Here is a 20,716-nt window from a genome sequence, read left to right as displayed (position 1 = left end):
CAGCGTCACTGGTGCTATAATGGAGTTGCGCTAACCACTATGTTAACCATGTATTTATTCAATACATATTTTGATCTAAACTTGACCTACCATTTAGACAAGGTTGGGAGAGCACTTTTCTGGGAGAGTATGAGGGGAAATGTCTGAATTAATTGGGTTTCCTGCTCAACTGTATCATTTCTTTAACCCTCTATGGAAAATAAAATCACAATACATACTGTTGGTCTAGATTTTCCACATTATTTGAAAACAGCTGTAATTTAATCCGGATGGGATTAAATGCTGCAACATTCTAGAATTTTAAGTGTTGACTGTAATTACCTAAATATTGGAGTGTTCAGAAGCTTTGAAACTGGTTCAGAAGTGTATTTAGCCAGAGCAGTTCTTTGCAACAATACTTCCACTGATTATGTCCCTTTGGATGAATTCAACACATTGTGCAATGATGCTAAAGCACAGAAGTACCTATTGTCACACTGATGAGATGAGATGTATTCCAGGCTACTGTGGAAGCCCAGAAGGAGATGGGGCCCTAATGGAGATTTTAAATCTTTGCTGGCTGCAGGTGAGGCATTGGATGTGAATGTGCTCCCTTTACTGAAGAAGGGCAGCAGGGATAAGCCAGATAGGGCAGTTAGTTCAAAAGTCTGTGAGAAAGAAACTATTGGAAAAAATATGTAAGGGCAGACTAATTCTAAATTTGGAAAGGCAGGAATTGATAAGTCAGAAGTATGTTTATTGGAGGAGATTTTTTCAGACATTCAGCATGGTAACCTTCCAGCCCATGAGCCTTTGCCACCCAATTACACCCCCGGTACGTTTTGAAGGGTTGGAGGAAATGGGAACACCTGGAGAAAACCCATGCAGGCACGGGGAGAACCTACAAACTTCTTACAGACTGCGTCAGATTCAAACCCTAGTCGTTGGAGCTGTAACAGTGTTGTGCTAACCGCTACACTAACCGTGCCGACTGATAAGTTGAATTGAAATTTTTGTAGTGAACCAAATAAAGGGCAGTGCAATTGATCTGGTATACAGACATGTAATGGCACTGATTTACCACAGCTTACAAACAATGAAAGAATACTCTCACTCGCTTCTTTCAGCCACACCATGAAGTCGACTTTCTTTTTATTATTCACTAGACACAACATTGCATTCTTCAACTCCCCAAGCACCACCCAGCTAAACTCCTCTGACATTCACATTGGCTTACTGCCTCATGGGTGATCCTGACGCTCTCCTCCTCCTGCATCTGAGATTCATCACCTGGTATCGCTCCCAACAATGGTAATTACACATCCACGACAGACGTAAGTGAAGGAAGCTTGTGAACAGCAGTATAGCAAAGGGATGAAGGGATTAGTGCTGGGTCTCTTGATGCTTAAAGACATATCTAAAGATAGAAGGAATGACTAGTAAGCTTGTAGATGTCACAAAAAATGGTGGTGGTGTTGATAATGAAAAGGGTGGTCCAAGGTTATAAAATGATATTGATCAGGTCAAGGGCAGATGGAATTGATTACTGAGCAGAGACACTTAAGAAGCATCTGAACATGCTAAGGCATAGTAAGCTATGGACCAAATGCTCATAAAATAAATGAGTATAGATAGACTTTTGATAGTTGGCATAGATTTCTATGCTGCATGACCCTATGACTCTATGTTTCTAGTCCAACATTACTCATCTGACCAGAATTAACTGAAGGCTGAGTAGGTCTATGATTCCTGCTGATGCTACAATAAAGTTACATTAACCAAGATGCAATGATGTAAACTCAATAATTTATGTGCTTTGTGGCCAGCTCTCAATAGAACCAAGTGGATGTGTTCAGCTCTGCTATTATTTTACCTTGTGATGCAATTTATTTTTATTTTATTGAGACAGCATGGTAGAAGGCCAATGAAACCCATGCCACCCGATTAACCCATGAACCGCTTACGTTATGGACTGTGGGAAGAAACTGGAACACCTGGAGAAAACCCAGGACTGGATTTGAACCTGAGTTTCTAGTGCTATGATGGCATTGGGCAAACTGCTACACTAACCATGCTGCCCTGATCTTTTGTCTCACTAAAGAAATAGTTTTCCCTTTGATCTGGCAATTGGCAGTTCTCTCTTTAGTATAAATATAAGAAGGGCAGCACAGTTAGTGCAGTAGTTAGCACAACGCTATAACAGTACCAGTAACGTAGTTTCCATCCGCCATTGTTTGTCAGCAGTTTATATATTCTCCCCATGTCTGCATGGGTTTTATTCCGCATTCCAAAGACATATGGGGTTAGTAGGTTAATAGGTCATGTAGGAGTATTTAGGTGGCATGGTCTGTTACTGTGCTGTATCTCTAAACAAAAAACATTAAGAATTTAAAAATATAAGCAATAGTAGAATTAAAAGCCATTTTGGCTCCTTGAATTGGCTCTATCAATAATGTGATCATTGGTGTCTAGTCAATGTTCTTTGGCTGATCTCTATACTTCTCAATTCGTAATTTATCTTGGCTTTGAATAAACTAAACTGCATAAAATTAACTTAAAGTATTACATAAATTACATAATGCACCAGATATTGTACAACTGTGTTGTAGGTGAATCCTAGGACATCCAGGATGTATTGGATTTTATTACATGGCATTTTCATCTGAGTTTCTCCCACACTTTTGTGTATTACATAAAAAATTCAATGGCAAAGCTGCCGCTGGTGCAAGAACCACAGAGAGCAAGGAGAGGAAACACAACACTCCACAGGGTTTACCCACCCCGTCTGACTGAAAATGACTCCGTACAGCCTGTTAAAGGAGCCATTAGTGGTTTATTTTAAAATCCTGCAACCACAGGCTCTGGGCCCAAGATGGCAACACCTAAGATTGGCAGCAGCCTCAAGGGGAATGCAGTCTCCGGGAAAACAGAAGACTAGTACGGGGCACCAGAAAACAGGGACGCCATCTCCTGTTAGAGGGGGCGCAGAGGAGATGACCCACGGGAGGGTGACCAAGGCGGCAGACCTTTGAGGAGCACAGCGGCTGAAGAACACGCAGGCTGTTGCTCACTCAAGGCGAGGAACCCACATAGAGTGGGCTGCTGGAGACTGTGGTCAGAGAACACGCAGCAGGTTGCAGAGTGCTCGAGACTAGCTGAAGAAGTTCCAGGTATCGGAACCCGGGATACGACAGGGTGCCAAGGTGCTGAAGACTTCCTGATCGGGTCAGAGGTTCGGATCTGGAGCTTGGGCTGCCGATGGCTTTGAATGGAGTCTATGTGGCTGTGGAGGCTGCGGGAGTGCTGGAGGTAAATCCATGGACACTCTGTAACTCTGGGGTGCACCATCCTTTGTTTCTCTTTCTCTGACTGTAAGTGGTGCCTGGCTGATAGAAATTCTGTCTACCTTACAGTAGATTAAAGCAAATTTTGTGTAATATTACCCGTTTTATTACATGGCAATAAACAAATCTTGAAATCATTATATTTATTTTCTCCACAAATAATAAACATCTTCCTGAATTATAACAACCAGAGCAGCACTCTTATTGTGTTAATCTATGCTTCAGCCTACTTCCATTGCTCGGGCCAATTAAACAGAGATACTGCAAAGTTCCGCCTGCCAAGAACATCATTATTTTCTAATCACTGGCCATTTTATTAACTGGAGAACTCAGACCCTTGTCTCAAATTGTTAGGCAAATCATGGCACCATCAAACTAGATGTTTGATCACTCTCTCTGGTCATACTAAGTGTTTCAGCCTAATCATAGGTACCATATGGATGCAAATTTAATAAAGAAATATAAATATTGTGATAGTACAGACCTACCACCAATGTATATAGTTACAGTATCTAGAGTGTAATGACTGTGCTTACAGCGATTGGCTGAGAGCTTAGCCAAGCCTACTGTCTGGGCCTTAAAGGGTTGTGTCCCTAGCCAGGTCGGATCATTCCGGACTGGTCGGCCACCTGTGAAGAGCTCCTGTCTTTTGCTAATAAAAGCCTTGGTTTGGATCAACAAGTTCTTTCAACGAGCTCTACAAATATATAAATCAAACAACTGTCGTGACATTTTTTCAAATCCATACATTTGTACCTGTAATCATAGAGAAGTAAAACTGTTTACCTGCCACATAGTCACCAAATCCCACTGTCGTCAAGGTGATAACAACAAAATAGATGGAGTCCAGCGTTGTCCATTCTTCGATATGTTTAAAAATAATTGCTGGAATTGTCACAAAAACAAGGCAACCCGCTAAAATGAAAAGGATCGTGGAGATAACTCGTATTTTAGTTTGACTCACTTGCTTTTTCTGGGGAAAGAAAAAGATAAAATAATTAACATTTACATTTAAAACTGATGGTATAAATTGAATCTCTAAATAATGCAAATGCTAGTTATTAAAATTACAGACTGGTTGTTGATAAAATAAATATTAATGAATAGTCACTATTGATGTTACAAATAATCTTTTAAGTGTTCATTTTGGGGTGGAGTGGTTGGAGTTATGGTTAAATGGGTAGAGTGGGAGCCCTTTAACTTGTGGGGAGTACAGTTCATATGAGCCACCATTGCTGTTAAAATAAGAGTAAGTTGCTCAAGTATAAGAGATTTATCTTTGGCCTTTATAGTTACTTCCTATAGATATGATTGATTTTACAATAATATGCCATGTTCAAAGGATGTATGACTTCACCTAAATTGACAGGAGATTGCAAATGATTATTCTAACAAATGATTTTGCTGGATGTTTTTGAGGGCTGGTTTCCAACACTATTACCCTTCATCTTACAAACACAAAAAAAGTTATTTTAAAAATAGATTCATTAGTTATTTCTGAACAGTTAAGTCATTATTTAAAAATATACTTGTCAAATATCCATCAGAGAGAGGTGTCCAGTTTGAATCAAGAGAATTTCTCTGCCCAAGTTCAAAAGAAGTTTATTCGTCACATTGAAGCTCGCAAAAATGAGAAGTGTTCTTCTGCGAGTAGTCTAACAGGTTAGCTCTAACATACATAAAGTAGAAGAGCACAGTTTATAGAGTATTGACATTATAGAGTTGCAACAAAATAAACTGTCAAGCAAGTGCCAAGCAAGGGCAGTATGATAGCCCTGTTGAGGTGTACATTCAAGAGCCTGATGGCTGCGAGTAAGGAAGTGCCTTTAAGCCTGTCTCTGCTCACTTTTACTGTCTTGAGCCTTCTTCCCAATAGGAGCAGGGAGAAGGGAGCATGTTAGGGTGTGATGGGTTAAAGGAGCGTGAAGATCACAATATTAAAAGCTATTTTAACCATTTATTCAATTTCAGGGGGAATTCTGCTGATCCCAAGAAGAGAAAATCTGTGGCAAGTAATTTGCCTGAGGTCCAGGTTCCACTTATTGTTTCGGGAAATCCAAATCCAAAACAGAATTATACTTTGATTTTTAGATTCAGGGAGCTGAATGGATTTGGATTTTGAAATACTTTTTTAAATATTTTTTTTATTTTTCACACTGTAAACCATATTGACCAAGATACATACAGACATTTTTTCTCTTGAATATATAGTGTCATTTTCTCCCCCTTTTACCCCCCTCCCTTCCCTCCCTCCCTCATCCCCTTTCCTATTTATTTGAAGTTCAATCTATAAGATACATTAAACCCGTTAAACAATGTTGTAACTTAATAAAAATAAACAAGAAATTTTACTGAGTCAGTTCTTTTCGTTGTCTTCTCCTTCTGTCATTTTAGGTGGTGGAAGTCCATGGTAGGATTTCTCTATTGTATTTCATGTATGGCTCCCATATTTGTTCGAATATTGTGATGTTATTTCTTAAATTATATGTTATTTTTTCTAATGGAATACATTTATTCATTTCTATGTACCATTGTTGTATTCTCAAGTTATCTTTTAATTTCAGGGTTGACATAATACATTTTTTTGCTACAGCTAGGGCTATCATAACAAATCTTTTTCGTGCTCCATCCAAATCGAGTCCAAATTCTTTATTTCTTATATTACTTAGGAGGAAGATCTCTGGGTTTTTTGGTATATTGCTTTTTGTGATTTTATTTAATATCTGGTTTAGATCTTCCGAAAATTTTTTCACTTTCTCACATGTCCAAATTGCATGAATTGTTGTTCCCTTTTCATTTTTACAGCGAAAACATCTGTCTGATACTGTTGGGTCCCATTTATTTAACTTTTGAGGTGTGATGTATAGCCTGTGTATCCAGTTATATTGTATCATGCGTAACCTCGTGTTTATTGTATTTCTCATAGTTCCTGACCATAGCTTTTCCCATGTTTCATTCTTTATCTTTATGTTTAGATCTTGTTCCCATTTTTGTTTAGGTTTACCATTTATTTCCTCGTTCTCCTTTTCTTGCAGTTTGATGGACATGTTTGTTATAATTTTTTTAATTATCATTGTGTCTGTAATCACATATTCAAAATTGCTTCCTTCTGGTAACCTCAGACTGTTTCCCAATTTGTCCTTCAAGTAGGTTTTCAGTTGGTCATATGCAAACATTGTATCGTGAGTTATATATTTATCCTTCATTTGTTCAAAGGATAATAATTTATTTCCCGAAAAACAATTTTCTATTCTTTTGATCCCTTTTCTCTCCCATTCTCTGAAGGAAAGGTTATCTATTGTGAAAGGGATTAGTTGATTTTGCGTCAATATTAGTTTTGGTAGTTGGTAATTTGTTTTATTCCTTTCTACATGAATCTTCTTCCAAATGTTGAGCAGATGATGCAATACCGGTGAATTCCTACATTGCACCAATTTTTCATCCCATTTATATAGTATATGTTCAGGTATCTTCTCCCCTATTTTATCTAGTTCTAATCTGGTCCAATCTGGTTTTCCCCTTGTTTGATAAAAATCTGATAGGTATCTTAATTGTGCGGCTCTATAATAATTCTTAAAGTTTGGTAGTTGAAAGTCTCCTTATTTGTACCATTCTGTTAATTTATCTAGAGCTATCCTCGGTTTCCCCCCTTTCCATAAGAATATCTTTATTATTTTCTTTAGCTCCTTAAAGATTTTCTCTGTTAGCTGAATTGGTAATGACTGAAATAGGTATTGTATCCTTGGGAAATTGTTCATTTTAATACAGTTTATCCTTCCTATCAGTGTTAGTGGTAAGTCTTTCCACTGCTCTAAGTCGTCTTGTAATTTTTTCATTAATGGATGATAATTTAGTTTATATAGATGGCCTAGATTTTTATTTAGTTGTATACCTAGGTATCGCATTGCTTGTGTTTGCCATCTAAATGATAATTCTTTCTTAAACTTTGTGAAATCCACATTATTCATTGGCATTGCTTCACTTTTATTTGCGTTGATCTAGTTCCTCGATACTTCTCCATATTCCTTCAATTTCCTATGTAATTCTTTTATTGATATTTCTGTTTCTGTTAAGTATATTATAACGTCATCTGCAAATAGACTGATTTTATATTCCTTCTCTTTTATTTTTATCCCTCTTATTTTATTTTCTGTTCTTATCAGTTCTGCTAGTGGTTCTATAGCTAACACGAACAGTGAGGGAGATAGTGGACATCCCTGCCTTGTTGATCTGCTTAAGTTAAATTGTTTTGATATATATCCATTTCCTGTCACTTTCACCAATGGCACCTTATATAATGCTTTAATCCAATGAATATATTTCTCTGGTAGGCTGAATTTTTGTAGTACTTTGAATAAATAATTCCATTCTACTCTGTCAAAGGCCTTCTCTGCGTCTAAAGCAACTGCTACTGTTGGAGTTTTATTTCCTTCTACTGCATGAATTAAGTTAATAAATTTACAGATATTGTCCGTTGTTCGTCTTTTTTTAATAAATCCAGTTTGGTCTAGATTTACTATTTTTGGTACATAGTCAGCCAATCTGTTTGCTAATAGTTTAGCTATTATCTTATAATCTGTGTTAAGTAGAGATATTGGTCTATATGATGCTGGTGCTAGTGGATCTTTCCCTGTCTTTGGTATTACTGTAATTATTGCTGTTTTGCATGAATCTGGTATGCTTTGTGTTTTATCAATCTGGTTGATTACTTCCAGGAGGGGAGGAATTAATAAATCTTTAAATGTTGGGAATCCATCCTCTCCTGGTGTTTTATTGTTCGACGGACAATCAGTTTACCTATCTCGGCTGCACCATTTCATCAGATGCAAGGATAGACAACGAGATAGACAACAGACTCTCCAAGGCAAATAGCGCCTTTGGAAGACTACACAAAAGAGTCTGGAAAAACAACCAACTGAAAAACCTCACAAAGATTAGCGTATACAGAGCCGTTGTCATACCCACACTCCTGTTCGGCTCCGAATCATGGGTCCTCTACCGGCATCACCTACGGCTCCTAGAACGCTTCCACCAGCGTTGTCTCCGCTCCATCCTCAAAATTCATTGGAGCGGCTTCATCCCTAACATCGAAGTACTCGAGATGGCAGAGGCCGACAGCATCGAGTCCACGCTGCTGAAGATCCAGCTGCGCTGGGTGGGTCACGTCTCCAGAATGGAGGACCATCGCCTTCCCAAGATCGTGTTATATGGCGAGCTCTCCACTGGCCACCGTGACAGAGGTGCACCAAAGAAGAGGTGCAAGGACTGCCTAAAGAAATCTCTTGGTGCCTGCCACATTGACCACCGCCAGTGGGCTGATATCGCCTCAAACCGTGCATCTTGGCACCTCACAGTTCGGCGGGCAGCAACCTCCTTTGAAGAAGACCGCAGAGCCCACCTCGCTGACAAAAGACAAAGGAGGAAAAACCCAACACCCAACCCCAACCAACCAATTTTCCCCTGCAACCGCTGCAACCGTGTCTGCCTGTCCCGCATCGGACTTGTCAGCCACAATCGAGCCTGCAGCTGACGTGGACCTTTACCCCCTCTATAAATCTTCGTCCGCGAAGCCAAGGCAAAGAAGAGTTTTTTTAATATCGCCTGTAATTCTTCTATTTCAAATGGTTTTATTAATTTATTTTGCTCCTCTGTTTGTAATTTCGGTTGTTCAATTTTAGTTAGAAATTCATCTATTTTGTCTTCTTTCCCTTCGTTTTCAGTTTGATATAGTTGTTCGTAGAATTCCCTGAAGTTTTCATTGATCTCCGTTGGATTATATGTAATTTGTTTGTCCTTTTTCCTTAATACCAATACCATTCTTTTAGTTTGTTCTGTCTTAAGCTGCCACGCTAGAATTTTGTGCGTTTTTTCTCCTAGCTCATAATATTTCTGTTTTGTCTTCATTATGTTCCTCTCCACCTTTTATGTTTGTAGTGTTCCATATTTTATTTTTTTGTCTGCCAATTCTCTTCTTTTAGTTGTATCTTCCTTTATTGCTAATTCTTTTTCTGTATTTGTTATTTCCCTTTCCAACTGTCCTGTTTCCCGATTGTAGTCCTTCTTCATCTTAGTTACATAACTTATTATTTGCCCTCTGATGAAGGCTTTCATTGCGTCCCATAGTATAAACTTATCTTTCACTGATTCCGTATTTATTTCAAAGTACATTTTAATTTGTCGTTCAATGAATTCTCTAAAATCCTGTCTTTTAAGTTGCATGGAGTTTAATCTCCATCTATATATTCTTGGTGGGATGTCCTCTAGCTCTATTGCCAATAACAGGGGTGAGTGATCCGATAATAGTCTAGCTTTATATTCCGTTTTCCTAACTCTCCATTGAATGTGGGCTGATAACAGGAATAGGTCTATCCTTGAGTATGTTTTATGTCTACCCGAATAATATGAATATTCCTTTTCCTTTGGGTGTTGTTTCCACCAAATATCCAAAAGTTGCATTTCTTGCATCGATTTAATTATAAATTTGGTTACTTTGTTCTTTCTGTTAGTTTTTTTTCCAGTTTTATCCATGTTTGAGTCCAAATTAAGGTTGAAATCCCCTCCTATTAGTATGTTCCCTTGCGTATCTGTTATCTTCAAAAAGATATCTTGCATAAATTTTTGATCTTCTTCATTAGGTGCGTATACATTGAGTAAATTCCAAAATTCTGAATATATCTGACATTTTATCATTATATATCTCCCTGCTGGATCTATTATTTCCTCTTCTCTTTTGATTGGTACATTTTTATTGATTAATATAGCTACTCCTCTGGCTTTTGAATTATATGATGCTGCTGTTACGTGTCCTATCCAATCTCTCTTTAATTTCTTGTGTTCCACTTCAGTTAGATGTGTTTCTTGTACGAATGCTATATCAATTTTTTCTTTTTTCAGTAAATTTGACAGTGTCTTCCTTTTGATTTGGTTATGTATTCCATTAATATTTAAAGTCATATAGTTCAACATAGTCATTTCATACTTTGTTTATCTTTCCTTTCCATTTCCTCATCACCACCTTCCCTTCTTATCCATTTCTGCTTTCTTTTTTTGAACACATTATAAGACAACATTTCTAAAACATAAAATATTTACACTATTCTCATATCTAAAATTCCTTTAACCCCAATAGTCCCTCCCCTTTCTGAGTTGCCCTTTGTCCCTTGTCGGGCAACCACATCTCCCCTCTCCATTTGGATTTGTGAATCCGCTCACAAGCGTCAACTGATTTCGCAGTGACTGTTATTCTTCCCCCCCAGAAAAGAGTTTAATCTTCATATATAACAAAGCTCACTCTCTTAATTCCCTCCTTACTTCCTTTCTTCTCTTTCTTTCTCTTCTTAGTTCTTACTTATACTTTATTCTTCTTCTTTATATATAGTTTGTTGTCATTTTTGTTCTTGTTACATCTCTTCATCTCTCTGTCTGTTTTGTAGTTCTGCAAATTTTCGTGCTTTTTCCGGATCCGAGAATAGTTTGCTTTGCAGCCCCGGGATAACTATTTTAAGTACCGCTGGGTATTTTAACATAAATTTATAACCTTTTTTCCATAGGGTCGTTTTTGCTGCATTAAACGCCTTCCTCTTCTTCAGGAGTTCAAAACATATCTGGATAGAAAAAAATTTTTTGACCCTTGTATTCCAGTGGTTTTTTTTGTCTTCCCTTATTTTTTTCATTGCCTTCTCCAATATATTTTCTCTTGTTGTATATCTTAGGAATTTTACTAGAATGGATCTTGGTTTTTGTTGTGGTTGTGGTTTAGGGGCTAATGTTCTGTGTGCCCTTTCTATTTCCATTTCTTCCTGTAATTCTGGTCTTTCTAGGACCCTGGGGATCCATTCTTTTATAAATTCTTTCATATTTTTGCCTTCTTCATCTTCCTTAATGCCCACTATCTTTATATTGTTTCTTCTATTATAGTTTTCCATTATATCTATCTTCTGAGCTAACAGTTCCTGTGTTTCTTTAACTTTTTTATCAGATTCTTCTAATTTATTTTTTAAGTCATCTACCTCCATTTCTATGGCTGTTTCTCGTTCTTCCACCTTGTCTACTCTTTTTCCTATATCTGTCATGATCATCTCTAATCTATTCACTTTTTCTTCTGTACTTTTTATTCTTCTTTTTATTTCACTGAATTCTTGTGTCTGCTATTCTCTTAATGCTTCCATATATTCTTTAAAAAAATGTATCCATGTACTTGCCCTTCCCTTCATCTTCCATTTCTCTGTGTTCTCCCTCCTCTTCTTCTGGGTCCACTCCAGGATCTGTGTCCTTTACCTCAGTTTCTTCTGGTTTTCTTGTTGAGTTGTTTATTTTATTTTGTTGGGTTTTTTTGTTCTTCTTATTTTTATTAAAAGTGTCTTGGTGTTGGTGTTTTTCCTCTGAGTTGGTCATCTGTTGTTTCTTTGATTTCCTATTTTTATTCTCTTCCTTCTTGTTTCCGTTATTTTCTATGTTTTCCTGTCGTGTTATACTTGTCTGTTTTGGCTGTGGAGATTTACTCCTCAGCCGGTCCCCCCTCCCGTCGGTGTTGTTTTTGTTTTATTACATCGCGCATGCGCAGTTGCGCACTTCTGTTTGGCTCCGTGAGCCATCTTTGTAGTCCTGAGTTCGGGGTTTCCACTGACCTCAGGGAGCGGGCTTCTCTCTCTACGGCGGGCCTCCTCGTTACGGTAAGGCCTTCACCTTCCTCCTCCGACATCCTTCCTTCTTCTTTTCTTCCCGTTGTTTTTGGTTTTTCTTTCTTTGCTGCCATTTTCTCCACACTTTCACTTTCAATTTGTTCTGGTTTCTGTGTTAGTGACTTTGTTTTTTCTCTACCTTTTTTTTACTTTTCTGGAGAGGGCTGGAATTCCCCTACCAGCCACTACTCCTCCTTTCTAAATACTTTTGATGTAGTTTCAGCCGCTGCCGTTGATTTTACTTATTGGTAAATTTACATGAATTGGATTTGTGTCATTAGAAGTCCAAACCGATCTGAAATATTCTGTGTTCAAGGATAAGATGGTTACGTGACATGTTGGCACTTTGAAGCACCATTCTTATTAGTAAGGTAGGCATTAGGTTCTCCTTGCAACTGACCATATGGTAAATTTCTATCCTTAGCCTTGCTATCTGTGCAAGTAGAAAGAAAGCAAAATATTTTCTTGCACGCTGGAGGGAAAATTAAATGGCAAAATAGACCAGGACATTCGTGCTAGTACTACACACTTAGACTAGAATCAAGAAAATTGCCGGTTAATTGCCAGCTCGATTGGATGTGTGGTTTGAGAGCAGTGGTCCTCTGAATTCATAGTTCTTACAGGGTGGACTTTTGTGAGGAAGGATACATCATTGAGGTAGTCAGTGGTGAGGCCAGACAGTTTAGCCAAGTGGACAATGAACCCCATACCATGCCATTCACACTTCTTGTGCACCAGGCAACCACATGTATACAGGTGTCTCCAGTGACAGCGGCTCAAACTCTGGTAAATGGAGATGGAACAGTGGCATATCCACAAGATGAAGGATCTTGTGATTATTACATTAACAGCGAAGCTAAAAATTGTGCAGACAGAAAATGGATGACACCCTCCCCCCCACCCCAGCAGACTAGGAGGAAGCAGCAAATAGACCAGGAGTACCCTGAGTCCATTTCACTCACTCATGTGGCGACGCCCATCGATACACAGGCGAACCGGCCCCGCATGTCATGGCCGCGATAGTGGGGTAGCTGCATTAAGATGGCGCCGTCGGGTTTTGGGAGTGCATCGTGGCCTCGGCCACAGCGCACACTTTTCAGCAGTGTCAATGCCAACGCGGGGAAGGGCTTGCACCCGCCCTTGAAACCGAGTGCTGACATTAGCATAAAGTCAATTGGAACTGAAATTCACACTGACATGTGGTCTTTTAATCATGGTAGCTATCGCTACACTAACGTATTTTCCCTTTTGAATACTGATGATTCATCAGGAGACTACTCAGGGAAGGAAGAACAATAAAGCTATAGTGATCAGGATTTCAATAGTTTTGGGCAGGTATTTCTGTAGTTGTAGATATGAACCCCAGAATGGTATATTGCTTCCCGGATCCCATGGAAGCAGAGCATTCTGAAAGCAGGAGTCTGAAGAGCAAGATGTGGCCCACATTATATTTGTCTGACAATGTTGAAGGAAAGAGTACTCCCTGGATTCATCTTTCATTTTAGGAAGCTAAGAAACAAAGTTAGGAGCACGAATAAATTAATCTTGGAATTACTCCCAGAGCCATGTGCCAACAGGTGAGAGGCCTTTCGATCGCCAAGACTGCAGGATAGTTTCTGAGGAATGGCATCTATACAAGTTGCATGGGTAACACTTCAACATAGCCAGGATCTGTATCCTCATAGAGAGCTTGAACTAGCTTCTCAGGGAGATGGATACCTGAGAGGAGAATTGGTGGAAGAGAAACCAAGCTTGAAGTAGAAATCACAAATATAGTCAGCAGAAACAAAAACAAGCAGCATGTGCTGCTAGAGTATTAAACAACAAATTTAAAAGCACTTTACCAAAATAATAACCTCATCTGCAACAAGGAGAATGAATTAGTAGGACATCAATAATGAATGGCTATGATCTAATTACCATAATAAAAACATGCCACTGAGGTAACAAACCTACAAATCAGATATCCCAGGATATTTGATATTTAGGGAAGACAACCAGAGGGGAAAGGGAGGTGAGATAGTGCTGGTAATAAGGGATAATATTCATACAGTAGTTAGAAATAATTTTGACAGGAAAATTAGCTTGAGTAGAGTTAAGAACAGCAGGGGATGGAAAACATTAGTGAGAATTGTTTATCCAATTCTGAATAGGAGTTCTGATTTAGAAAATTGCACAAATCAGGAAATTACAGGTACATGTGATAGAGTATTCATGATCATAAGATGTAGGAGCAGAAGTAGGCCATTCAGCCCATCGAGTCTGCTCTGCTATTCCATCATGAGCCGATCCATTCTCCCCCTCAGCCCTACTCCCTGCCAGAGCTCACGGGGCTGCTCCAGCACCTCATGGGCTGCTACGGGGCCACTCCAGCAACTCAACGCTCCAGGCGGGAGGAAAAGGGGGGGTGTTATTCTGGACATACAAAGTACCCATCATCCTCTCAATTATACAAGTCTCCTTGTTGCTGTTTTTAGTGAGCTCTGGCACCTAAAAAATGAGTACTGCACCCCTCCTATTAGATCAGTACATTGAACTATGATGTTGTGGCCGTTATTGAAACTTGGCTGGAGGAAGGGCAAGATTGGCTGATGCAGGTACCAGGGTTTAGAAAAGTGGGGGAGAGTAACATTACTAGTCAGGGATGGTATCATGGCTATAGAAAGGGAAGACGCTGCAGAGGGAGTGTCCACAGAGTCGGTGTGGGTGGAAGTCAGAAATAAGAAGGGAGCTATCACTGTGCTGGGAGTAGTCTATAAGCCCCCAAATAAGCCCCCAAACACTGAGGAGCAGATAAGCAGGCAGATTATGGTATGATGCACGAAATACAGGGTTGTAGTTATGGGTGATTTCAACTTCCCTAATATTGACTGGCACCTACTGACTGCAAGAGGGATAGATGGGGCTGAATTTGTCAGGTATGTACAAGAAGGATTCCTGACACAGTATGTGGACCAGCCGACAAGAGGAGAGGCCATAGTGGACCTGGTGCTGGGGAATAAACCTGGTCAGGTGGTGGACCTGTCGGTGGGGGAGCAGTTTGGTGAGAGTGACCATAACTCCCTTAGCTTCAACACAGCTATAGAAAAGGGTAAAAACAAACTAAGAAAGTGCTTAACTGGGGAGGGGCCAATTATGAAGGGATGAGGCAGGAACTAGTGAGAATAAATTGGAAACATGTTTAAGGGTGAAACCACAGAAGTAATGTAGAGGAAGTTCAGGGGCCACATTCAGGGTTTCAAGATATGCTTGTCCCATGGGGACAAGAAAAAGATGGAGGGAAAAGGGAGCCGTGGCTGACGAAACAGGTCAGACAACTAGTCAAGAGGAAGACGGAAGCATACATTAGATATAGGAAGCAGGAAACAGGAAGGGCTCATGAGAAGTATATGGTAGCCAGGAAGGAGCATAAGAAAAGACTTAGGAGAGCTTGAAGGGGGCATGAGAAGGCCTTGGCATGTAGGATTAAGGAGAATCCCAAGGTGTTCTGTGCATATGTGAAGATCAGAAGGTTGATGAGAATGAAGGTGGGCCGCTAAGGGATAAAGGAGGTATAAAATTATAATTAACCATACTATATCTCACATTAATTAATTTTGTAACGCTATCAGAACACATATTTGACCATTCATCCCAAGACAATTCAATATTTTATCCATCAATTATATTTGACTCCTGAGAAATTGAAGAAATATGGGTTTAGTTTAACAGATTTGTGTTTTAGGTGTGGAAAAGATTCAAGTACTTTTATGCATTCTGTATGGATGTGTAAGAAAGTTAAATTCTTTTGGGGAAAAGTTATAAAATTTTTGAGAGATTTATTTAAAATTAATTTGCAAATGGATCCAATGATGTGTTTATTGGGTTGGCTGATAAGTCACAATTGGTGTTTTTGTGATTAGGGTTAGCGGTAGCAAGAAAATGTATAGTGATAACTTGGAAAGATGATGTAGAATTGAATATACAAAGATGGCATAATGAATTGCATTTATGTTTATATCTGGAAAAAAATCACTTGTAATTTGCAAAATAATTATCTCTTTTTGCTAAAATGTGGAGTTTATATTTGGAATGTATGGCTATAGCTTTTAAGTAAGAGATATGTAAAGAGTTGGCGCGTTGATTTATCAATTTTAAATGTTAAAACTTTTTTTTGTGCAAGGCTCCGTGGGGTGGGGGAAGATAGCTGAGATAGCATAGGTTAGTAGGGGGTGTGGGGGGATATTATACCTTTTTTTTCTGTTTTCATTGTATTTGTATCTGTACTTTTGTATTTTGTCTTTTTTTTGTTATGTTTTATAAAATTCTTAAGTAAAATTTTCAAAAGTAAAGGATAAAGGAAGTAGCATGTGCCTGGAGGCAGAAGAGGTGGGGTGGGGGAGGGGAGGTGTACTAAATGAATACTTTGCATCAGTATTCAAAAGAGAAAAGGACCTTGATCACAGTGATGTCAAAATTGAACAGGTCTGTGTGCTGGTCAATGTGGAGATTAAGGAAGTGTAAGTGTTGGATCTTGTTAAAAACATCAAGATTGATGTCCCCTGGGCTGGACGCAATATACTCCCGGCTGCTGTGGGAAATGAGAGAAGAGATGGCTGGGGCAAGAGCTGTGATCTTTGAAACCTCTTAGGCTGCAGGGGAGGTGCCAGAGGTTTGGAGAATGGCAAATGGTAATAGGGAGAATCCTGGGAATTATAGACCAATGAGCCTTATATCAGTGGTGTAAACTATTGGAGAAGATTCTTAAGGATAGGATCTATGAACATTTGGAGAAGTATAGTCTACTCAAGGTTAGTCAGCATGGCTTTGGGAAGGGAAGGTCGTGCCTCACAAACCTAATTGAATTTTTTGAGGAGGTAACAAAAGAAATTGATGAGGGTAGGGCGGTAAATGTGGAAGGTACCCCACAAAAGACTCATCCAGAAAGTCATGAGGCATGGGATCAATGGAACCTTGGTTGTGTGGATAAAAAATTGGCTTGCAGGAAGAAAGCAGAGAGTAGTGTTGTGCCGCAAGGGACCTTTGCTCTTCTTTATTTTTATAAATGACTTGGATGAAAAGGCGGAAGGATGGATCTGTAAGTTTGTGGATGACACGAAGGTTGGAGGAGTTGTGGATGGAACTGAAGGTTGTCAAAGGTAACAAGAGGATATAGGCAGGATGCAGAGTTTGGCAGAAAAGTGCCAGTTGGAGTTCAATCTGGATAAGTGTGAGGTGATGCATTTAGGAAGGACAAACCTGAAGGCTGGGTATGGGGTTAATGGTCAGTTACTTAAGAGTGTGGATGAACAGAGGGATCTTGGGGTTCAAATTCATACATCTCTCAAGGATGCCACACAGGTTGATAGGATAGATAAGAAGGCCTATGGGATGGTGGGCTTCATTAATAGGGGGATTGAGTTCAGGAGTAGAGAGGTCATGTTGCAACTCTACAAATCTCTGTTAAGACCACACTCAGAGTATTGTGTTCAGTTTTTTACACAGAGAGTTGTGGGTGCCTGGAATGCCTTGCCAGGGATGGTGGTGGAGGCTGAAACATTGGGAGCATTTAAGATACTGTTAGACAGACGCATGGATGAAAGAAAAATAGAGAATAATGGGGTAGGGAGGGTTAAGTAATTTTTTAAGGAAGGAATATATGGGTCGGTACAACATCAAGAGCCAAGGGGCCTGTACTGTGCTGTATTGTTCTATGTTCAATACCTATCAATCTCTGCCTTAAATATACCCAACAACTGCCTCCACAGCTGGCCATAATAGCAAATTCCAAAGGTTCACCACCATCTGACTAAAGAAATTCCTCCCACAACTCTGTTTTATATGGGTGCTCTTCAATCCTGAAGTTGTGCCCTCGTGTCCTATACTCCCCTATAAGGGAAACATCTTTACCACATCTACTCTGTCCAGGCCTTTCAACATTCAAAATGCTTCTATATATCCCCCTAATTCTTCTGAATTCTAATAGTCAAACATTCCTGATATGCTAATCCACTCTTTCCAGGAATCATTCTTGTGAACCCTTTCTGAACTCTCCAACACATCCTTTTTGAAATAAGAAACCCAAAACTGCGCCCTGTACACCAAGTGAAGTCACACCAGTGAATTATGAAGCCTCAACATCACATCCCTGCTCTTGTATCCTATTCCTTGATATGAATGTGAACAATGCATTCACCTTCTTAACCTGGAGGTTAACCTTTAGACCAGTGGTTTTCAACCTCTTTCTTTCCACTCACATACCACTTTAAGTAATCCTTATGCCATTGGTCCCCTGTAATTAGTAAGAAATTGCTTAAGGTGGTATGTGCGTGGGAAGGGAAGGTTGAGAATCACTGCTCTAGACCCAATTGTTACTGAAATATTTTGCTTGAGAAAAATTGTCATTAGCCCATTTCCTTTGGAGTTACGAAACCATGCACATAACGAGTCAATTAGGAATGATTAAAACAGTAGTTTTCAAACTTTTTCTTTCCACCCACATACCAGTTTAAGCAATCCCTTACTAATCACAGAGTACCTATGGCATAGAGAATACTTAAAGTGGTATGTGAGTGGAAAGAAAATGATTGAGAACCACTGCTTTAGGATATCCTGCCCGAGGACTCCCAAGTCCCTTTTCACCTCTGAATTTTGAATTTTCTCTCCAAATAATAGTCAGCCCTATTACTCCTTCTACCAAACTGCATGACTATACACTTTCCAACATTGTATTCCATTTACCACTTCCTTTGCCCATTCCCCTCAACTATCTAAGCCTCTCTGCAGCCTCTCCATTTCCTCTTCACTACCTGCTCCTCCACCTGTCTTTGTATCATCTGCAAACTTAACCACAAAGCCATTTATTCCACAATTCAAATCATTAACATGCAACATAAAAAGAAATAGCCCCCATGTGGAACGCCACTGGTAACCGGTAGCCAAGCAGAATAAGATTCCTTGATTCCCACTCTCTGTTCCTTGCTGATCAGCAATTCCATAGGCTAAAAAAAAAGGTGGTCTATTTATAGACTGGGAAAACAAATTAGTGCTCACAATGTTGAAGATGGATTCCTGGAATGGATAAGATAGATTGGAAGATCAGTATATTAAGGAACTCTAAGTATCAGGCAATTTTAGATCTCATGCTGTTTAGTAAGAGAGATAATTAATACAGTAATATATAAAATTTTACATTTAGTTTTAAAGTTAATCTTTGTTTTAAATCAAAAGGCAATTATTGAGATACAAAGAGCAAGTTGTCTGTGATGGATTGGGTAACTACATTAAAGGGTTTGATGGTAGCTACTGAGTGAGTAGCATTTGAAGAAATGTTAGCTGATTTACAGCAATCGCATACCTTGAGGCTACAAAAGCACAACAGTGGTCCAACTATAAATTTCAAGAGCGATTAAAGATAGTGAGTCAAGGAAAAGTTTTAAAAGTTACAAGAAAAAAAAAATACCTGAAAATTGTGTCTGTTTTAAAATTCAACAAAATATTAACAAAATGTTAATAAAGAAATAAATATAAGTGCCACAGTTAAAAATCCGACGATATCTGTAAGAGGTTTGTACCTTCTTCCTGTGTCTGAGTGGGTTCCCTCTCATGTTTCAAAGTCATACGGGGTTAGGAGGTTAATTGGTCATATGGGTGTATTTGGGCAGCAAGGGCTCCTGGGCCAGATAGGCCAGTTACCAGTAAAAACACAATGTTGGAGAAACATTAATGAAGTGCTCAAGCCTGAAACGTTGGTTATGTATCATTGTCTTTGGGAGATAAAGTACACTGTTTGACTAGCTGAGTTTTTCTAGCATTATGCTTTTACTTCAACCACGGTGTCTATAGACTTCCATGTTTTCTTTTGGGCCTGTTACCATGCTGTATCTCCAAATTGAAATCATAAAATTAAAAAATAAATAGAATATAAAAATAAATGAGTGAGAAAAGAGGTTCCATAATTTTGTAAGACAGGAGAAGTGAGTGAGGTCAAATGTTGGAGATGAATTTATTATGCAGAATTAGGAACTGGCAGATGAGTTAAATGAATACTTTGTGTCTCTGTTCGTGGAGAGGACAAATAACAAACTCTCCAAAATAGGAAGAAATTAGATAAATAACTAAATAAATATTCATCAAGAAACATTAACAGAGAAGTGTGGAAAATAATAAATCCCAAGGACCAAATGGTCTACATCCCAGAGCTTTAAAAGAAAGGTCTTTAGAGACAATGGATTCTTTTGTTATCATCTTCCAAAATTCTATAGGTTCTGGAATGGCTCCTGTGTATTGGAAGATAGCAAATGTAGCCTCAATGTTTAAGTAATGAGAGATATAAAAGTTGGAACTAGCAGTTTTTTCACTGGCATTTGTAATAAAAGATGTGACAAGACACAATCAACATGGACCATGGAACTTCAATTTACTGGATGTCAATATTTCCAAGGATCTGCCCTGAAGTTTCCATGCTGAGGCAATCACAAAGGAGGCTTGCCAACGGCTATATCTGAGGTAATTCGGTATGACACCAAAAACTCTTATAAACTTCTACAGGTGTACCATGGAGAGCATTCTCTCCAAAATAGAGAGAGTGCAGAGAAGGTCGACGAGAATGTTGACAGGATGTCAGGGTTTGAGTTACAGAGAAAGGTTGAGCAGCCTGGGGATTTTTTCTCTGGAGCGTAGAAGATTGAGGGGGGATTTGATGGAGGTGTTCAAGATTCTAAAAGGGACAGA

At 39.0% G+C, this 20,716-nt stretch overlaps 1 protein-coding gene across 1 annotated transcript in view; it reads right to left on the bottom strand.

The window, feature by feature from the left end:
• The window catches only part of LOC138753394 (potassium channel subfamily K member 10-like), a 78,063-nt gene that overhangs the window by 35,609 nt on the left and 21,738 nt on the right, over positions 1 to 20,716 (bottom strand). Inside the window, exon 4 of the mRNA XM_069916334.1 lies at positions 4,110 to 4,296. Within this exon, the coding sequence (XP_069772435.1) occupies positions 4,110 to 4,296 (187 nt within the window). The remainder of the gene's footprint in view (positions 1 to 4,109; positions 4,297 to 20,716) is intronic.

Source organism: Narcine bancroftii, chromosome 2 (assembly GCF_036971445.1).
Source record: "Narcine bancroftii isolate sNarBan1 chromosome 2, sNarBan1.hap1, whole genome shotgun sequence".
NCBI classification, from domain to species: domain Eukaryota; kingdom Metazoa; phylum Chordata; class Chondrichthyes; order Torpediniformes; family Narcinidae; genus Narcine; species Narcine bancroftii.
This window is presented reverse-complemented; position numbering and strand designations above follow the sequence as displayed.